Consider the following 19,135-nt stretch of genomic DNA (forward strand, 5'->3'; position numbering starts at 1 on the left):
TTCTTTTTGTAAAATGCCCAAATACCATTTATACTATACAGCTCTAGCAGACTGTTCTATGGACTTAAGTTATTAGTTAATGTTCAAGCTTGTAAAACATTTGCTTTATAGACCAATAAGATTGGCTTGATGTCTTCCTATTTCATAGTTTAATGGGTCTCTCTGTAATTCAAGAAAAAATAAATCAGCCTAAGCTTTTCTAAGTTTGGAACGGTACTGGACTGCACTGAAGTAAAATGTACAGTACTGAACTGTACTGTAGTGGACTATTACTATACGGTACAGTACAATACTGTGCTGAATTTTTATACTCTGTATATACTCTTATACACAGTATTGTACTGCACAGTACTGTGCTGAATTATAATGCATTGTAAAGCACTGTACTACACGGTATTGCACTATACTGAACTGTACTGTACTGTCCTCTACTGTACTGTACTATACTAAACTATAATATACTGTACTGTACATTACTGTACTGTACTGTACTGTACCGTACTGTACTGTACTGTACTGTACTGTACTGTACTGTACTGTACTGTACTGTACTGTCTGTACTGTACTGTACTGTACTGTACTGTACTGTACTGTACTGTACTGTACTGTACTGTACTGTACTGTACTGTACTGTACTGTACTGTTCTGTATTGTACTGTACTGTACTGTGCTGTAATGTACTGTACTGTACTGTATTTTATTACAATGTTTATTTAAAATCAGGAATGTCTTCATCATCAGTTTCACTGTCGGGGAAATGCGGAGATGTAAAAATACACCAGATAGTGTTTATCAGTGACATTATCACAAAAACAATCAATAAAAACCTGAAAATTAAATAAATTAAAGATATTTTCGCTTAAGAAGAAATTACAGTGATAACCAGAAAACTCTGAAAAAGGAAAAAAAGTTATAACTTTAAAAAGTCCAATAAGCAAGAGACACAGCAATTGTGTAGTGTAAACGGACCCATATTACTAAATTATTTATTTAATGAGTGTCTAGTAAAACTATTAGCTTTGAAAGAACATCTAATACACTTTATTATTGCTTTGATGTCGCCTTCCTATTCCATTGTTTTCTGGTTATCACTTTATATTTTTAATAACTCTAATTTTCTCAACCTGATGTCACAGACCTTTTATATTTTAAACTATGATTCTGATTTAGATTAAAGTTTAAAATAGAAAACATCATCAGGTTGCAAAGATAAAAGATAAATAAAATTTGAGTTTGAGTCGAGTCCTGAATTGTTTTACCTATCGAATATTCTAGAGATTTTCCTCCACTCTTCTCCAATAATCTCCTTTCTCTCCTCCGCCTTCCATCTTTCCTCCATCATCTTATTCGTTAAATCCTTCCAGGCACCACTCAACTACAATACAGATAGAAAGTGACATGGCCGATTCACAACGGTAACCTTTACACCCAGGATCAAGGAAAACTAAGGTATCCTCATTTTTTGGAGTGGATACAAAAACCAGAATTGCAAAAGGTCGACTTACAAAATCCCGGAGGAACACTTGCCCGAATTACATTTGCCCGACACTACATTTTCCCGACACTACATTATCCCGACATTTTTTCCGGTTCGGACAGATGAAAATGTCTGGCAAAAGTACCTTTCGGCAAATGTCGTATCGGGCATTTATAATTCGGTCTTTTGTATCCATTTTTCTGACTGATTTTCAACCCCACACATTTAAAGAAAAATGACAAATAACACAACTTGAGATTATATTGCAACATTTAAAACTGGTATGAAATCAAGGAAATCTAAAGCCTGAAACAGACATGAGTTATAGATTATAGGAAGAAATGTATTTACAAGTGAAAAATGAACAAATAAAATGAAACTAATGATCCATATGGAAAGTCGGAGCTCTCTGACAGTTTCTCCGCCTTTCATTTGTCTCGTACGACGAATTACTCTTTCGTCTCCAGACACTTCGTGCTTGCTAACTTTCGTCTCCAGACACTTCGTGCATGCTAACTTTTGTTTCATTCTATTTCCTTTTGCATCGTTTTCAAGCCGTGTCGAACTGCCTATTGGATAAATTAACCAACTTGTGTTCTCTGAGTTGGCATTTCTTAACGGATAAATATTTCTCCATGTTGGCAAATTATCATCCGCCCCACCTTTTGTCCGACCTATAGCTATATACAAAAGAGCAATATGCTTTCTTGTTTATAAGCAGGACTACTTGCAATCCGAGCTTAGGTCCAAGTCCGTATGAGGACTGAAGGGGTTTCATCAATAGAACTATCCACTCTGAGTTTAGCTCCAGGTTCGTATGAGAACTGAAGGGGTTACATCAATGGAACTATCCCTATCCCGAGCTATTGAGCTAATACTTGTTACATCTTAGCTACAGGTCCGTATGAGGACTGAAGGGGTTACAATATGAATTTTTTTATTTTGTTAAAATCCCACCTCTGGTTTTGGTGAAACTTCTTTTTTCTTCTCTTTTTCAGATGATGCTGCTTTTCTCCAGAGCACTTTAACCTACGAACAGCATCAAGATCTTGTTACATGTACATGTACAAAATGTAATGTTTGTACATGTATATATCTCCTGAGCTTAAAGGGACTGTAATCATAATTTCAAGTGACCCTTCGTTTACAGAGTGACATGTCCAATTTACAACGATACCCTTTAACCTTTGCTTGATCAAGGATTTCGTATTGCCAAGAAACAGCGCAAGTGTACATTAGCACGGAGTGTATAGTGTACACTGTAACCTTAAGTCATCTGAGCTGAAAACTTTGGAATGGTGGATATCAAGATCAATGCTTAATCCTCTCTTTTTGCTATTATCAGGACTAATTTACTCTTTAGAATAATTTCTAGAGATTAGAAATCCAGTTTTTAATTATTGCACATTTCTGGTGTTGATGGTGTCATATCAATTGAACTAATGATCGATTGAACGAACGTAAGGTTTGGATTAATGTTTATTAAGACTAACGTTCAAAATGGCTCTAGCCGGCTTGTGAACAGAGCTGAAAACTTTAGAATGGTGGATATCGAGATCAATACTTGATCCTCTCTTTTTGCTAATATCAAGACTAATTTACTCTTTAGATTAATTTCTAGAGATTACAGATACGCTCATTAACTTTTGAAAAACCAGTTTTTAATTTTTGCGCATTTCTGGTGTTGATGGTGTCATATCAATTGAACTAATGATTGATTGAACGAATTTAAGTTTTGGATTAATGTTTATTATGACAAACGTTCAAATGGCTATAGTCCTCAAATGTGATAAAATATGTTTTTTTAATAATTTCATATTAATATGATTAAATTTATATTTGTTTAAATGCTCTAAAAGCCGGCTTGTGAACAGCTGACATTAGTTAAATCGGATATTAGTCCAATTGATATAGCATTGTATCTGTAATTGTTATCAAACGTAACTTTTATACAGTATAGGGATATCCAAAAAAGGGGATTAGGAAGAAAATCAAAGTGTGTACATTGGATACTCAGATTAAGCGATCGGGATTAAGGATATCCCATTCTAAAGTTTTTAGCTCAGATTGCATGCCTATTCTTTATACATAAACACGAAGGATGCCAGTCCACCACCTATACAAATATTTAACATCAAACTATAATTAAATTTAAAGGGATTGTAAGTGTAATTTTAAGTGACCCTCCATGCAAAGATGCTAATGCCCGATTCACAACAGTTTTGTATTATAAAGTGTGAATTCGATATAAATGTTTTTACAGAAGTGAACGATTGGCGGATTTTTGGTAACACACAGTTTGGTAACTAACAATTTGGAAACTAATAATTTGGTGACTTACAATTTGGTAACTAAAATTTAGTAACTAACAATTTGGTAACTTGACAATTTGGTAACTGATAATTTAGTAACCGAACAATTTGGTAACTTGACAATTTGGTAACCTCGCAATTTGGTTAGGTTAGGTTAAGACGATTTCTGGGCCGAGCGGTGCGGCCAGGACAGGCTAGGGGGCTGAGCGCTGCGGCCATATTTTAAAAACTAATACAATGATATCCAATATGTGGAGTTATTGGTTAGGTCAAGACAATATCTGGGCTGAGCGCCTTATTTATCTAACTAATAAATTGTTAGCCGAAATTTGTGGTTAGGTTGTATTATACAAAATGTTAGTTACAATATTGTCGGTTTCCAAATTATCAGGTCACCGAATTGTCAAGATACAAATTGTCGGTTTCCAAATTATTAGTTTCCATTTTGTCGGGTTTCCAAATTCTTATTTACCAAATTATTAGTTTCCAAATTGTTAGGTACCAAATAATTAGTTACCAAAAATCCACCCACCAAGTGAAAACTTTTTTGGGTCAGAAAAACGATGATATCTTCCACATTTTGATCAAATATTAAGGTTTTAAGGGTACCGTTATAAATCGGACATTGTCATCTTTGCATGGAGGGTCACTTCAAATTAGGCATTACTAAAGAAATTCATTGTTATCAATCAAATATAAAAAGAATGATTAGAGGTGCATAATGCAAATATAACAAGCTTAAGGCATTGCCAGGTGCAGGATATAAACAGTTTTTGACATGCCAGGTGCAGGATATAAACAGTTTTTGACATGCCAGGTGCAGGATATAAACAGTTTTTGACATGCCAGGTGCAGGATATAAATAGTTTTTGACATGCCAGGAGAATGAATTAACAAGTTTTTGATATGCCAGGTGCTAGATATAAACAGTTTTTGACATGCCAGGAGAATGAATCAAAAAAGTTTTTGACATGCCAGGTGCTTGATATAAACAGTTTTTACAAGCCAGGAGAATTAAATAACATGTTTTTGGCATCCTAGGTGCAGGATGTAAACAGTTTTTGACATGCCAGGAGAATGAAATAACAAGTTTTGACATGCCAGGTGCTTGATATAAACAGTTTTTACAAGCCAGGAGAATTAAATAACATGTTTTTGGCATCCTAGGTGCAGGATGTAAACAGTTTTTGACATGCCAGGAGAATGAAATAACAAGTTTTGACATGCCAGGTGCTGGATATAAACAGTTTTTGACATGCCAGGAGCAGGAAATGCCAGGTTTTTGTCATGCAAAGAGCAGGAAATAACAAGCTTTTGACATGCCAGACGCAGGAAATACCAGGTTTTTGACATTGCCCGGAGCAGGACATAACATGTTTTTGGCACGCCTGAAGTAAGAAATCAGGAGCAGGAATTACCATGTTTATGTCATGCTAGGAGCAGGAAATAACAAGTTTTTAAAATACCTTGAGCGTAAAATAACAAGGTTTTGACATGCCAGGAGCAGGAAATAACACGTTTTTGACATTTCAGGAGCAAAAACTAAAAAGTTTTTGGCATGCAGAAAAAAAATGTGCAGAAAAAAAACAAGTTTTTGACATGCCAGAATAGGAAAAAATTGACATGCCAGGAGCAAGAAATAACAAGTTTTTGAAATGCCTGGAGCGTGCAATAACAGGTTTATGACATATCAGAAGCTGGAAATAACAAGCTTCTGACATGCCTGAACGGGAGGTTAACAAAAAATTAAAGGGACTATAGGATTACGGCGAAAAATTACTACTATCTATTGCGCGTCTTTAAGGAGAAAATGGTGAAAAATGACTCATACAAATTTAGTTGCAATATTCGACTCTGATCGTATAAAAATCAATTTAAATCCAAACAAATCATTCAAATATCACAAACTACAATTATCGATAATTTTCGATGAATTTGTATTTAGTTGGTATTTAACATAATATTTTTTATTTGTTTTTTGAAATATGCACTTAAAACGCCAATTAGTTGGCCGCCAGGTGTCTCTGCTCTCGATGATCTGAATGATTTCACGTGGCAGAGACACCTACCGGAAAAATATCGTCGTTTTAAGTGCATTAAATTTAAAAAAAAATAAAAAAATTATGAAATATTTACTATATACCAATCATCAATGTATCAAAATCTTATCGATTATTATTAGTTGCAATACTTGAATGATTTCTTTGGAATTAAATGATGTCTTACGATCCGAGTCGAATATTGCAACTTTCTGAATTTGTATGGACGCTATGTTCTTCGTTATGAGTCGTTTTTCACCATTTTCTCCTTATAGACGCAACAGATAGAAGTAAGATTAGTAGCGATCGTCGTTTTCAAATTGGTTGCGTATTTGCTGAATATGATCTGCTTAAACCTACTATTTTTATACAAAATTTGGTATATACCGATTTTTGTATAAATTTGACACATTTTTTTTTTATTTCTCGAGACAGGAACATCAGATAGAACTTAGGTTTCAGTCTATACCCCCTTTCAGTTTTTCTTTACAGTCCCTTCAAGTAGAAAATGGGCATGCTTCGATATGCCTGAAGCAGGAAATGACGAGTTCTTGAAATGCCTAGAGCAGGAAATGAATGTGCTCTTGACATGCTTGAAGCAAAACATGACAAGTTTTTAAATTGTCTGAAGCAGGAAATGAGCATGCTTTACATGCCTTGATTAGGGAAAAGAGTATGCACTTGACATGCTTTAAACATAAAATGAACATGCCAAGGACAAGATCACCTTTAAAAGCATGAACAACAATCTCAAGCCCCTATCTGCAGTGGTCGGATCAGACCTCCTTACCCTCGTGTCAGGAGTTGGAGAGGGGGAGACAGGATATGGTAGATCTAGCATAGGTTCAGCATAGGGTAGATCTCTTTTAGGTTCAGGATAGAGTAGATCTCTAGATAGAGGGTTAGGTCCCAAGAGAGTATCTGTTTCTCCGTCCTCTATCTGTATAACAACACTGAAAAATGATTATTTCATTGCTGTTTGAAAAAAAGATTGGAACATTTTTTAATGCTTTTTTACTTTTTAGATTTATAATTTTATTCTACAGCACTTTCACCTCTCTACCCCCCTTTAATAATTGCTAATTGTTAATTGTTAATTGTTAATTGTTAAATACATGTGAACATTGATAATAATTTTACTTACAATAGGCATAAATTATTTTTAATGTTTCTTATAAAAAATTATTAAAAGGAATAGTTTACATAAAAGAATGAAAATGGATTGATAAGAATGCACCTGTTCTGATTTACTGTTTCATTGTAGAAATCTTTCTTTGAAATATTATCTTTAGAACTAATAAATTATGCTTATTATTAATCTGTCAAATGTATTATTAAAAATATGGGATTTTCTAACTCCTATATATATGCAGCTCAATGGATATTTTAAACTATGAATTCTGAGCTGAAAACTTTAGAATGAGATATCCAGATATCCCGTCGGAAACTTAATCTGAAGATTAAAGTCACGAGGTAAACAAGCAATATTTAATCTGGAGATTAAGAAAAAGAGTAGATTAAGCCTTAATCCTGATATCCACCATTCTAAAGTTTTCAGCTCTGTTCGACCAAATAATCTAAGTTTGAAATATCTAAGGTTTACACCATCAGGTTGCAAAGATATCAGGGTTAAAACAATTGAGTTTATATGAAATATTATTACGTTAAGATTTATTCATCATTTAGTTTTAAAGTACTGCAGACATGATTGAAAGCGATTTTCTATTCATAGAGTTCCAAGCCCGATTCACAGCAGTACCATTAAATTCTTTATCTGTGTAACAATAATGAGAAAATCGTTGTTTTTCTTTTTTGAATATTATCTTTGTTCGTTAATTTCCTTTCTTTTATCTCTTCCTTTTTTTCAGAAAAAGAACAAGAAAATCTCATTTTTTGCTGCTTTATTTTCATTTTGTATCCTTGTGAATCGGATATGAAATTATTTAAAAGAATGGCACTTGAAATTGCGTTGATATTCTTTTAACAAAAAAAACTAAGCATCTTTATTCCTGTATAGCTTGGCTTTTCTCAGTTTCTGGGAACCTGAAAAAAATGTAAATAAAGAAAATAAAAAAAAAAGCTTTAAAGTGATCACACATTTTACACATTTTACAAATTTTACAAATTTTACCTTTCGGCGAAAAAACTGGCTTCCCGTTTTTCACAATTTTTTTCACCACTAGACAGAAAAGGGATTGCAATTTGATCCTTCAAATTAATTTTTTTCTGCTTTTCCAAAAATTGACGCTATTTCAACCACGATGCAGTTAGTATGTGTAAGCCTAAATTATAAGAACACCGAAAACGAAAGAAAACAGAATCGAGTCTTTGCAACAAACTAAAATTTTCGAATCCCAATATCTTTGATCTAACAGAATTCAAAGTTTGAAATATCTAAGGTCTATGACATTGGGTGACAAAGATATAGGGAATTAGAAAATCAGAGTTTGTGGCAAATTCCTTTGTTTAAACTATTTTCCACTTTTTACAATTTTTTCAGTTTTTTGGAAATCAATAGATTATTTATTGTAACATTTTTGGCACTTGACATGCTTTAAGTAGGAATTTTTGTCTAATAAAATACAAGATCTTTTAGAAGTATTTTTATTAGTTTTTATAGGTTTACGTGGCATTCAACATTTAGAGTGTAAATTTATTGCTAAGTTATCCACAACCTCCTTTGAAAACAGCTGATTTTTTCGACTCACTTGGAAAAAGCTAAAATATAAAAATGGCATTAAAAAATGTCCAAACTTAAAATATTGATTGCAAATCCCTGGCTTTGTATTTAGATGTGGTATATCTTGAAGTTGATGATGTTGAGCTGTTGTACTGATGTTGTTAGGCGTTGTGAGTTTAGTTTTTATGGGTTTAGTTGTTGTGGTCGATAAAAGTTTATGGTTAAACCAAGGCCGTTGTCTAATTTTTCTTATCCCTTTTTCATGAAAAAAAAATGTAAAATTATTTTGCAGAGCATTTTTGTATCGGATACAGTACAGTGATAAACAAAAAACAGTGGAATGTTTGTCGTTTTCTTTATTTTTGTCGAACAGGAAATTTCGTCAAGAAGTTGTAATTTATTTCCGGTTTTAAGAAATAAATCAGCTACAAAATTCATGAATACAATCAATTATAAAAAAAGAAGAAAACCCCGGATTGATTGTTTTGTTAAAAAAGAGCGGGATCCTAGATTTACAACAATACCCTTTAAACCTTTAACTGATGAAAAATAATCAACTTTTCCTTGTTTATTTACAGAAATGCTTGTTATTCTCTTAATTGTTGAACAATTAAACTTTACGTCTTTTTCCACAGCATTTAATTTACACTGAGTTCTCTACCCTCGCTGATCAGTCAAAGGTTGGAAAGTACAGTTTTGACTCAGGGATATCATTAATAAACTGGAAGTTCACCTAAAATTAAGTCTCAAATTCTGATAACATTAGATACTAAATATTTACATATATTTTTTTATTATTTTTAGCTAAAGATAAAGAAAAATTCCTAAAAATCGGAGATTTCTTCTTTGGAAACATATGATCGTAATCCTTTATGTTATAACAGTAATCATCTGGGGCCACAGACCTTAAAAACAATTTTTTTAAATTATTCTGAAAAAGCAAAAAATGTTATCCATCGTCAAATTTTAAAGAATTTTTCAATGTCAATAAAAATCAGGAAATCCAATATCAACTAATATATTGCAATAAAAATCAAGATTATTCAAAAAAAATTTGCAGAATAATTATTTAGGATATTTAAACTATGGTTCGCCCTGACTACGGCCATTTTTGTTCATAAACGTAAAGTAAAAGTAAACTTGTATAAATGTCACGAAAAACTAAGATTAGTAATTTGTTAATTTCAAACTATTCTTTATTTAGTAGATACATTTTTTTAATCAATTATTTTTATAAAAAAAAAGGTTGTCTTCTCAACCCCTAACTAGCAATGGACTTTTTTCACTAATTTATTTAGCAGGCTATGTAGAAATCTTTATGTAAAACATGTTTGACAAACAATTATTTATGTATGTATACAATGTCTTTATACAATGAAAATATGTGTGTTTTTTTTTCAACAACAAAAGAAGTTGTAAAGAGATCTTTTTAAAGAATGGCTTGCTAGAATTAAAATCGGCCAATAAAACCCTCGTCTAGTGCATGACAATCTTTTAAAAAAGTGATTTTTTTCATTCGTGTTTTTCTATAAAACCTTGCACAATTCTGCTTCAGAAAAAAAATTATTGAAATTGTTTAATTGAAACTTTTCAATCAAGGAAGATCCACATTATCTAGTGAAGATGTAGTGAACCGGATATGTAGTGAACCGGATATGCCCGTATAAAAAGTCGATACTTTTAAATCAACCCTGATCGATTAGATCGTAGTCTAGAAGAAACAAAAAACGTTATTTCTAGGTCTTTAATAATTATGATAGTTAGGCATGTAAAGCAGTTTATTTTAAAGTTAACATTTAATGAAGTGAATATTATTCTGAAATTTGTTTTTATTAATGCATAAAAAATATCTTTTCAACCCTCCGGATTTAAAATGTTCATTCCGGTGTTGGATTCAATTAACAAAAGAAATTAAATGATCAAAAAATGTCTGACATGCAAAAAAATTAATTTAGAATTTTAATTGAATGAAAATTTTCCCAAACTTGCATGTGCAATGTGCATGTCAATGTAAAAAAATGATTATGTCTTGATATGAACGTCTTCCGTACATGACATGTATTTTCCGTACATGACATGTATTTTCCGTACATGACATGTATTTTTCATACATGACATGTATTTTCCGTACATGACATGTATTTTCCGTACATGGCATGTATTTTTCATACATGACATGTATTTTTCATACATGACATGTATTTTTCATACATGACATGTATTTTCCGTACATGACATGTATTTTCCGTACATGACATGTATTTTTCATAAATGACATGTATTTTCCATACATGACATGTATTTTCCGTAAATGGCATGTATTTTCCTTACATGGCATGTATTTTCCTTACATGGCATGTATTTTCGTGGATTTTTCGTGAATTTTTGAAAAGGACACTTTTAATTTAACCAATTTTTCTTGTTGAATTAGTTTATATTAAAGAAGAATGTTTGAATTAATATATATGAAACTTTTGTTTTAAATCCGTGAAAAATTTTTACACTTTTGATATTTAATAAGTTAAAATCTGTTTAATATGCTATTGTTGAACAGTGTGAAGTTTATTCGAATTTTAATAAACTATTACTTAATGGTACTAATCTTGAGATTAGGTATTAAGCCCCACACCTCATTTTCTTCTTCGTCCTTTAAAACAAAAAGAAAACGAATATCTGTGTTTGTCAAATTTAATTTCAAAAAGTAACAAAATTTTTTACTTTATAAAAAAACATAACCAAAAAAACAAATTGCCCCTTCTATATCTAAGTGTCAATTATTATGTTATTATGTTATTATGTTATTTTGATTAGATATTTATAAAAGTTCTATATTTATATTTACAAATAAAATTTTATTTCTGTTAAAATCTGTTAATGTGCAAAATACAATTTACGCCCGTGATGAAAACTGAGATCGTGATGCAACTTGCACAAGTGATGCAAAATTATTGCGCAATGCAACTTTAGGTTGGGTTGCAAATTTGTGATCTAGCTTGAGCTCCTGATGCAACTTAAGCTCGTGATGCAACTCGAACATGTGATACAACTTAATCTCGTAATATAACTTAGGTTTGTGATGCAACTTGATCTCGTGATACAAATTATGAGCGTGATGCAATTGAAAAAGGGATGCAACATAAGCTAGTGATCTAAGTTGAAAAATTGTAATGTAACTTAAGGTCGTGATGCGACCTTAACTCGTGATACAACTTGAAATCGAGATGCATCTTTAACTAGCGATGCCACTTGATCAAGTGATTCAACATGAGCTAGTGATGCAACAAGTAATGACGTACTTCATGATGCATATTGTGCTTGTGATGCAACATGGGACCTGGTGCAGTTTAATTGATGCATAAAATCTAACTGCAGTTCTATTTGCAAGTTAGAATACATACAACCCGACACTTACCTATTTTCAATATCATTAAAATCATCAAAATTCCAAAATGGTTGAAGGTCCTCACACGGCAAGCTAAATTTGGCATTTCAAAATGGCAACGAAGACCTAATACCGAATACCTGATACCTAATACCGAACACCGAACACCGAATACCTAATACCGAATACCGAAAAACAGATTCCGAATACCAAAAAAAAGATTCCGAATACCAAATACAAGATTCCGAATACCAAATACAAGATTCCGAATACCGAATGCAAGATTCCGAATACCGTATAATAAATACCAACACCTAACACCGAACACCGAATACAGGATTCCGTATACCGAGTCCGAATACCGACAACATAATAGGAATTGTTAAAGAATACAGATTATTCATAAATTTTACATATACACTCTTCGTTTTCTTTCTTTTTATGTTTGATACCCAACTACAATTTTAATATGCTCTTGAAAATTAATGTAAAAACATGATAAATATTTACTTTGCTAGATTGGGTATTTGTTTGACTGTATCCAATAAATGTCAAAACAGCTAAACCAATCGGATCCAAATTTTTTGTGGCATCTCACATGACAGCAGGGCAGGTTTATTATTGTTGAAAATGAGAAATTTTTAACAAAAAATGTTAGTAGAAATGCATAACGACGTTTTTTCGACGTACATTTCTTTAAAAATGTTTAAGGTTACATTCGATCTCAAATTATAGCAGCTTTAGTTACAAGTTACGTTTCTAATTAAAAAACGAATTTAATTCAAATGTTTCTATTGTGTAAAGTAGAATTGTAAACAACCAACTTGTAAAATAGAAATGTAAATAACCTAATTGTAAAATAACCTACATGTAAAATAGAATTGTAAAAACCTACTTGTAAAATATAATTGTAATTTGTAAATAAGCTAATTGTAAAATAAAAATTGTATATAACCTAATTGTAAAATAGAATTGTAAATAACCTAATTGTAAAATAGAATTGTAAATAACCTACTTGTAAAATAGAATTGTAAATAACCTACTTGTAAAATAGAATTGTAAATAACCTACTTGTAAAATAGAATTGTAAATAACCTACTTGTAAAATAGAATTGTAAATAACCTACTTGTAAAATAGAATTGTAAGAAACCTACTTGTAAAATAGAATTGTAAGAAACCTACTTGTAAAATAGAATTGTAAAAAACCTATTGTAAAATAGAATTGTAAGACACCTACTTGTAAAATAGAATTGTAAAAAAACCTACTTGTAAAATAGAATTGTAAGAAACCTACTTGTAAAATAGAATTGTAAATAACCTACTTGTAAAATAGAATTGTAAGACACCTACCTGTAAGTTCCTTTATTTAGGTTTTCTAATTGTTTTTCTATCGGAGGATAACTAGAGTAGGAGAAGAACGCCATCCACCTGCAAAAAATAATCAATAAAAAGTTTTTATTTTTCAAAATATATTTTTTAGAGTTTATAGAATCATAAATAAAAAAGACAACTAAAAAACGATCCGAGATCTTACAGGGTGTCCCAAAAAACATGTGAATTAAATTTTTTATAGTATTCCAATTGAGACAGTTAATAATAAAAACAACTAGTCTTTATAATTCAAAAATGTGGTTTACCGTATTTGCACCTTTAAAGTTGACGGAGATATTAATAAATCTGTCCAGCTTCTAGTCTATTTAATAAAAGCGAAATCTTTCAAATGTTTAATATCTCCGTCTATCTTAGAAATAAAGAGAAAGGAAGATCATATTTTCAATTTCATAGACGTTGAGTCTTTGTCATTTATCAATTATCGGAAAGCGAGACAATTTCATGTCGTGCCTTAAATTTCTATGTTTATTGGGACACCAGATTTCAAGTGTGTCCAATGAAACATTATATTTTGAAATTGATTATTGTCATTTTGTTAATTTGTTTTATACGAAGGAAAATGATAAAAAAACACATTCTTGGATATTAAAATTCAGCAAATTCAGCCTTAAAAAGACGACATATCACTTTCTACTTCTCAATAAAAGTGTATGCGTAGTGGGGTAAACGGTATTTAAATAAATGTCATAATTTCATCTAATTTTTATCAGAAACAGAACAAACTTAATTTTTTCTGTTTAGTAAAATAAATATTTTTATACTTTTGAGTAAACACTTTAAACGTCGTAACAGCTTTTATCTGTTTTGTGCAAGGTTATCCGCGAAAAATGAGATTTTAAAGACGACCTGAAACGCTTAATGTACAATTATCTAAAACCTAATTTTGGATGTACGACAAATGAATTTACTTCCAAACAAATCATTCAGATATTACAAACAATAGTCATCGATTATTTTTCGACGCATTCGTAAATAGTTGATATTTCATAAAATTTTTTGACATTTTCATATTTTCCAGGAATGTTCGAAAATCCAGCGCCAGCGAAAATTATTTTTGAAAAAATCAAAAATATTATGAAATATTAACTATATACAAATGCGTGGAAAAATAATCTATGACTATTAATGATTTGTTTGGAATAAAATTGATTTGTTTACGATCAGAGTTGAATGTTGCATCTTTCCGAATTTGTATGGACACTACGTTCTTCGGTTTTAATCGTTTTTAACAATTTTCTCCTTTTAGACGCAACAAATAGAAGTAAGATTAGTAGCGATCAAAAGCGCTTTTTTATCGCATTAAGCCTTTACCCCCTTTCATTTTTCGCGAACACTCCCTTTAAAGATGCTCCAAGCCTCACTGAGTAAATAATATAGGTGTTATTTCCACATTTTTTAAAACAAATTTTGGTCTGGGTTCTTGAGATTTGCTTCTGTCATGAAGATTCAAAACAAATAAGAAATCATAATATTTTTCCATAATATCAAATCCAACAGAATGGTAAAGAAAACTCTAACATTTTGTTCCTCATTTTGGACAAAATGTTTATCATTTCGAAATGCTTTTTATTAGATCAATATTACAAGCAAAATGTTAGTTTATTCTAATATTGTTTACCTTGCAACAGTTCTGAGATAGTTTGGAACAGGAATACCCCGCCTTCCCTGGTGATGTAATCTGATAACAAATATTATTACTTTTAAACAAATAAAAAATCGAGAAATAAAAAAGTTTTCAAAGTAAGGTGTCCTGCTAAAAAGGTCTATGATAACAAAATGTAACTAAAAACCTTCCATAATAATGTGTATCCCCCATGAAGCTTAGAATTAGAGTTTACAATCGGAATTCAATTGCGCGGAATAGCCCGGAAATGCGCAATATTGCAGGGAAATGGGCGGAATTGTGCGAAATTGCGCAGTATTACAGGGCTCGCAATTGCGCTCAAGTAAAATCCACTTGCGTTGAATAGAAGCCAGGAAACTTTTTGATAATGGTTTGAGTCTTTGCCACAAATTCAAATTTTCTAATCCATGTATCTTATCAACTTGATGATGGTGTAAACCTCTGATATTCAAAACTTAGATTATTTGATCTAACAGAATTCACAGTTTGAAATGGAATTGAAAAGTAAAAGAGATCATCAAATCAGAGTTTGTGGCATAGACTCAATCCCTTTAAAATGAGAAAGCTACTAAAGATTACATACGTTCAGTGAATGTTTAATCCAGGTACAATTCAGTTTCACAATGTCTATATAGACGCAAACACTTAATCAATCAATGCCAAACCAATGGGCGCGATCAGCTATCAATGTCTACACGGATACAAGCACATAATCGATCAACGCCAAATCAATAGGTGCGATCAGCTATCCATGTCTTCACGGACACAAGCACTAAATCGATTAATGCCAAACCAATGGGCACGATCAGATATCAATGGCTATACGGACACTAGCACTAAATCGATTAATGCCAAACCAATGGGCACGATCAGCTATCAATGGCTACATGGACACAAGCACTAAATCGATGAATGCCAAACCAATGGGCTCGATCAGATATTAATGGCTACACGGACACAAGCACTAAATCTATTTATGCCAAACCAATGGGCTCGATCAGCTATCAATGGCTAAACGGACACAAGCGCTAAATCAATCAACCCAAACCAATGGGCGCAATCAGCTATCAATGTCTACACGGACACAAGCACTTAATTTATCAATGCCAAACCAATGGGCACGATCAGCTATCCATGACTACACAGACACAAGTACTAGATCGATCAACGCCAAATCAATGGGTGCGATCAGCTATCCATGACTACACAGACACAAGCACTTAATTTATCAATGCCAAACCAATGGGCACGATCAGCTATCCATGACAGACACAAGTACTAGATCGATCAACGCCAAATCAATGGGTGCGATCAGCTATCCATGACTACACAGACACAAGTACTAGATCGATCAACGCCAACCCAATGGGCGCAATAAGCTATCAAGGCCTACACGGACACAAGCACTCAATTCATCAATGCCAAACCAATGGGCACGATCAGCTTTCAAGGTCTACACGGACACAAGCACATAATCGATCAATGCCAAACCAATGGGCACAATCAGATATCAATGTCTACATGGACACAAGCAAATAATCTATCAACCCCAAATCAATGGGTGCGATCAGCTATTAATTAATGTTAGATTAGAATTAGAATTAGATTAGCGTAATTTCAAGTTATGCCCTGTTAAATATAACGTAGTTAAGCAATCACTTTATGGGTATGACGGAGTTATATATATATCTAAGTATATAAATTGGGTTAATCGCAATACATGATATACGTATTTATCAATGGGCACATTTAGCTTTATGAGCCAAGTACAACCTTATTTATCTAGATTTACTATAGGGCCTCTATATTTGCTACCTATATGTATCTGTACTATATACTTTATAGATTAAATTAAAATTCTGCATAAATTGTTAAAAGACATTTGATTTGATTTAATCTTTAGTTAGTAATAAACTTTCCTTAGTACAATAACACCAAGAACTGTTGCAGCTGTAGTTAGCACCATTGTTACAGCGTAATAAATACCTAAATATATTTATTATTTGATCAGCGTAAGTTTATATTTTAGTTGACAAATACTCCGTTGATTTTTTGTAAATGTAAAGCATTACAACTTATAAGCCGTTTGCAAAGCAAGCGGTACATGATATCATTATATCATTAAAAAACATATGCATCAATCCTAACAATGATACATATATTTAATGATCCACTCAAAATGAAACATACATATTGTGCATCAATCAACACAACATAATACATATATGCATCAATCAACACATCATGATACATATGTGCATCAATCAACACAATATGACACATATCTGCATCAATCAGCACATCATGATACATATGTGCATCAATCAACACATCATGATACATATGTGCATCAATCAACACAATATGATACATATTTGCATCAATTAACACATCATGATACATATGTGCATGAATCAACACAATATGATTCATATATGCATCAATCAACACAACATAATATATGTATGCATCACATCATGATTCATATATGCATCACATCATAATACATATATGCATCGATCAACATAACATGATACATATCTGAAACACCCAATACAGCATAATACATTTATTAACCAATTAAAATTAACATCTTGATACATTTGTGCATCAATTAACACAACATGATACATATATGCATCACAATCAACATAACATGATATATATATATGAATTCTGAAATGATATATATACATATATGAATCCTGAAATGATATATATATATACATATATGAATCCTGAAATAATATATATACATATATGAATCTTGAAATGATATATATACATATATGATCCTGAAATAATATACATACATATATGAATCCTGAAATGATATATGTTAATATATGAATCCTGAAATGATATATATACATATATGAATTCTGAAATGATATATATACATATATGAATCCTGAAATGATATACATACATCTATGAATTCTAAATTGATATATATATGAAAATATATATACATATATGAATCCTGAAATGATATATATATACATATATGAATCTTGAAATGATATATATACATATATGAATCCTGAAATGATATATATATACATATATGAATCCTGAAATGATATATATACATATATGAACCTTGAAATGATATATAAACATATATGAATCCTGAAATGATATATATATACATATATGAATCCTGAAATGATATATTTACATATATGAATCCTGAAATGATATATATACATATATGAATCCTGAAATGATATATATATATACATATATGAATCCTGAAATGATATATATACATATATAAATCCTGAAATGAAATATATATATATACATATATGAATCCTGAAATATATATATATACATATATGAATCCTGAAATGATATATATACATATATGAATCCTGAAATATATATATATACATATATGAATCCTGAAATGATATATTTACATATATGAATCCTGAAATGATATATATATACATATATATGAATCCTGAAATGATACATATAGATATATATATGAATCCTGAAATGATATATATACATATATGAATCCTGAAATGATATATATATACATATATGAATCCTGAAATGATATATATATATATATATATGAAACCTTTAATAATATCCTAGCTTGATATATATATGAATTTTGAAATGATAAATATACATATATGAATCCTGAAATGATATACATACATATATGAAGTTTGAAATGATATATATACATATATGAATCCTGAAATGATATATATACATATATGAATCCTGAAATGATATACATGCATATATGAATTCTGAAATGATATATATTAATATATGAATCCTGAAATGATATATATACATATATGAAATCTGAAATGATATATATACATATATGAATCCTGAAATGATATACATACATCTATGAATTCTGAAATGATATATATATATAAATGCGAATCATAAAATGATATATATATATTGAATCCTGAAATAATATTTATATGCATCCTAACTTGATATATATATGAATTTTGGAATGATATATATACATAAATGAATTTTGAAATGATATATATACATATATGAATGCTGAAATGATATATATATATATATATGAAACCTTTAATAATATCCTAGCTTGATATATATATGAATTTTGAAATGATAAATATACATATATGAATCCTGAAATGATATACATACATATATGAAGTTTGAAATGATATATATACATATATGAATCCTGAAATGATATATATACATA

At 30.9% G+C, this 19,135-nt stretch overlaps 1 protein-coding gene across 3 annotated transcripts; it reads right to left on the minus strand.

The window, feature by feature from the left end:
- Nucleotides 1-646: 646 nt before the first annotated feature.
- Nucleotides 647-16,895, minus strand: LOC111706215 (uncharacterized). 3 transcript variants are annotated; one of them, XM_023479026.1, is made up of 13 exons: nt 16,827-16,895; nt 14,902-14,961; nt 13,242-13,319; nt 11,921-11,983; nt 9,333-9,413; nt 8,605-8,747; nt 7,960-8,007; nt 7,838-7,871; nt 7,066-7,122; nt 6,619-6,781; nt 2,435-2,506; nt 1,260-1,375; nt 647-827 (listed from the first exon to the last, which is right to left on the minus strand). In XM_023479026.1, exons 1-13 carry the CDS (start codon nt 16,871-16,873, stop codon nt 710-712), a joined length of 1,080 nt encoding a protein of 359 aa, XP_023334794.1. In that variant the 5' UTR covers nt 16,874-16,895; the 3' UTR covers nt 647-709. The 3 variants fall into 3 exon arrangements, with proteins under 3 accessions (XP_023334794.1, XP_023334792.1, XP_023334793.1); XM_023479024.1 differs by having other exon boundaries at nt 6,556-6,781; XM_023479025.1 differs by lacking the exon at nt 11,921-11,983 and having other exon boundaries at nt 6,556-6,781.
- Nucleotides 16,896-19,135: the final 2,240 nt, after the last annotated feature.

The sequence above is a fragment of the Eurytemora carolleeae genome, unplaced genomic scaffold, assembly GCF_000591075.1.
Source record: "Eurytemora carolleeae unplaced genomic scaffold, Eaff_2.0 scaffold718, whole genome shotgun sequence".
Classification (NCBI taxonomy): Eukaryota; Metazoa; Arthropoda; class Copepoda; order Calanoida; family Temoridae; genus Eurytemora; species Eurytemora carolleeae.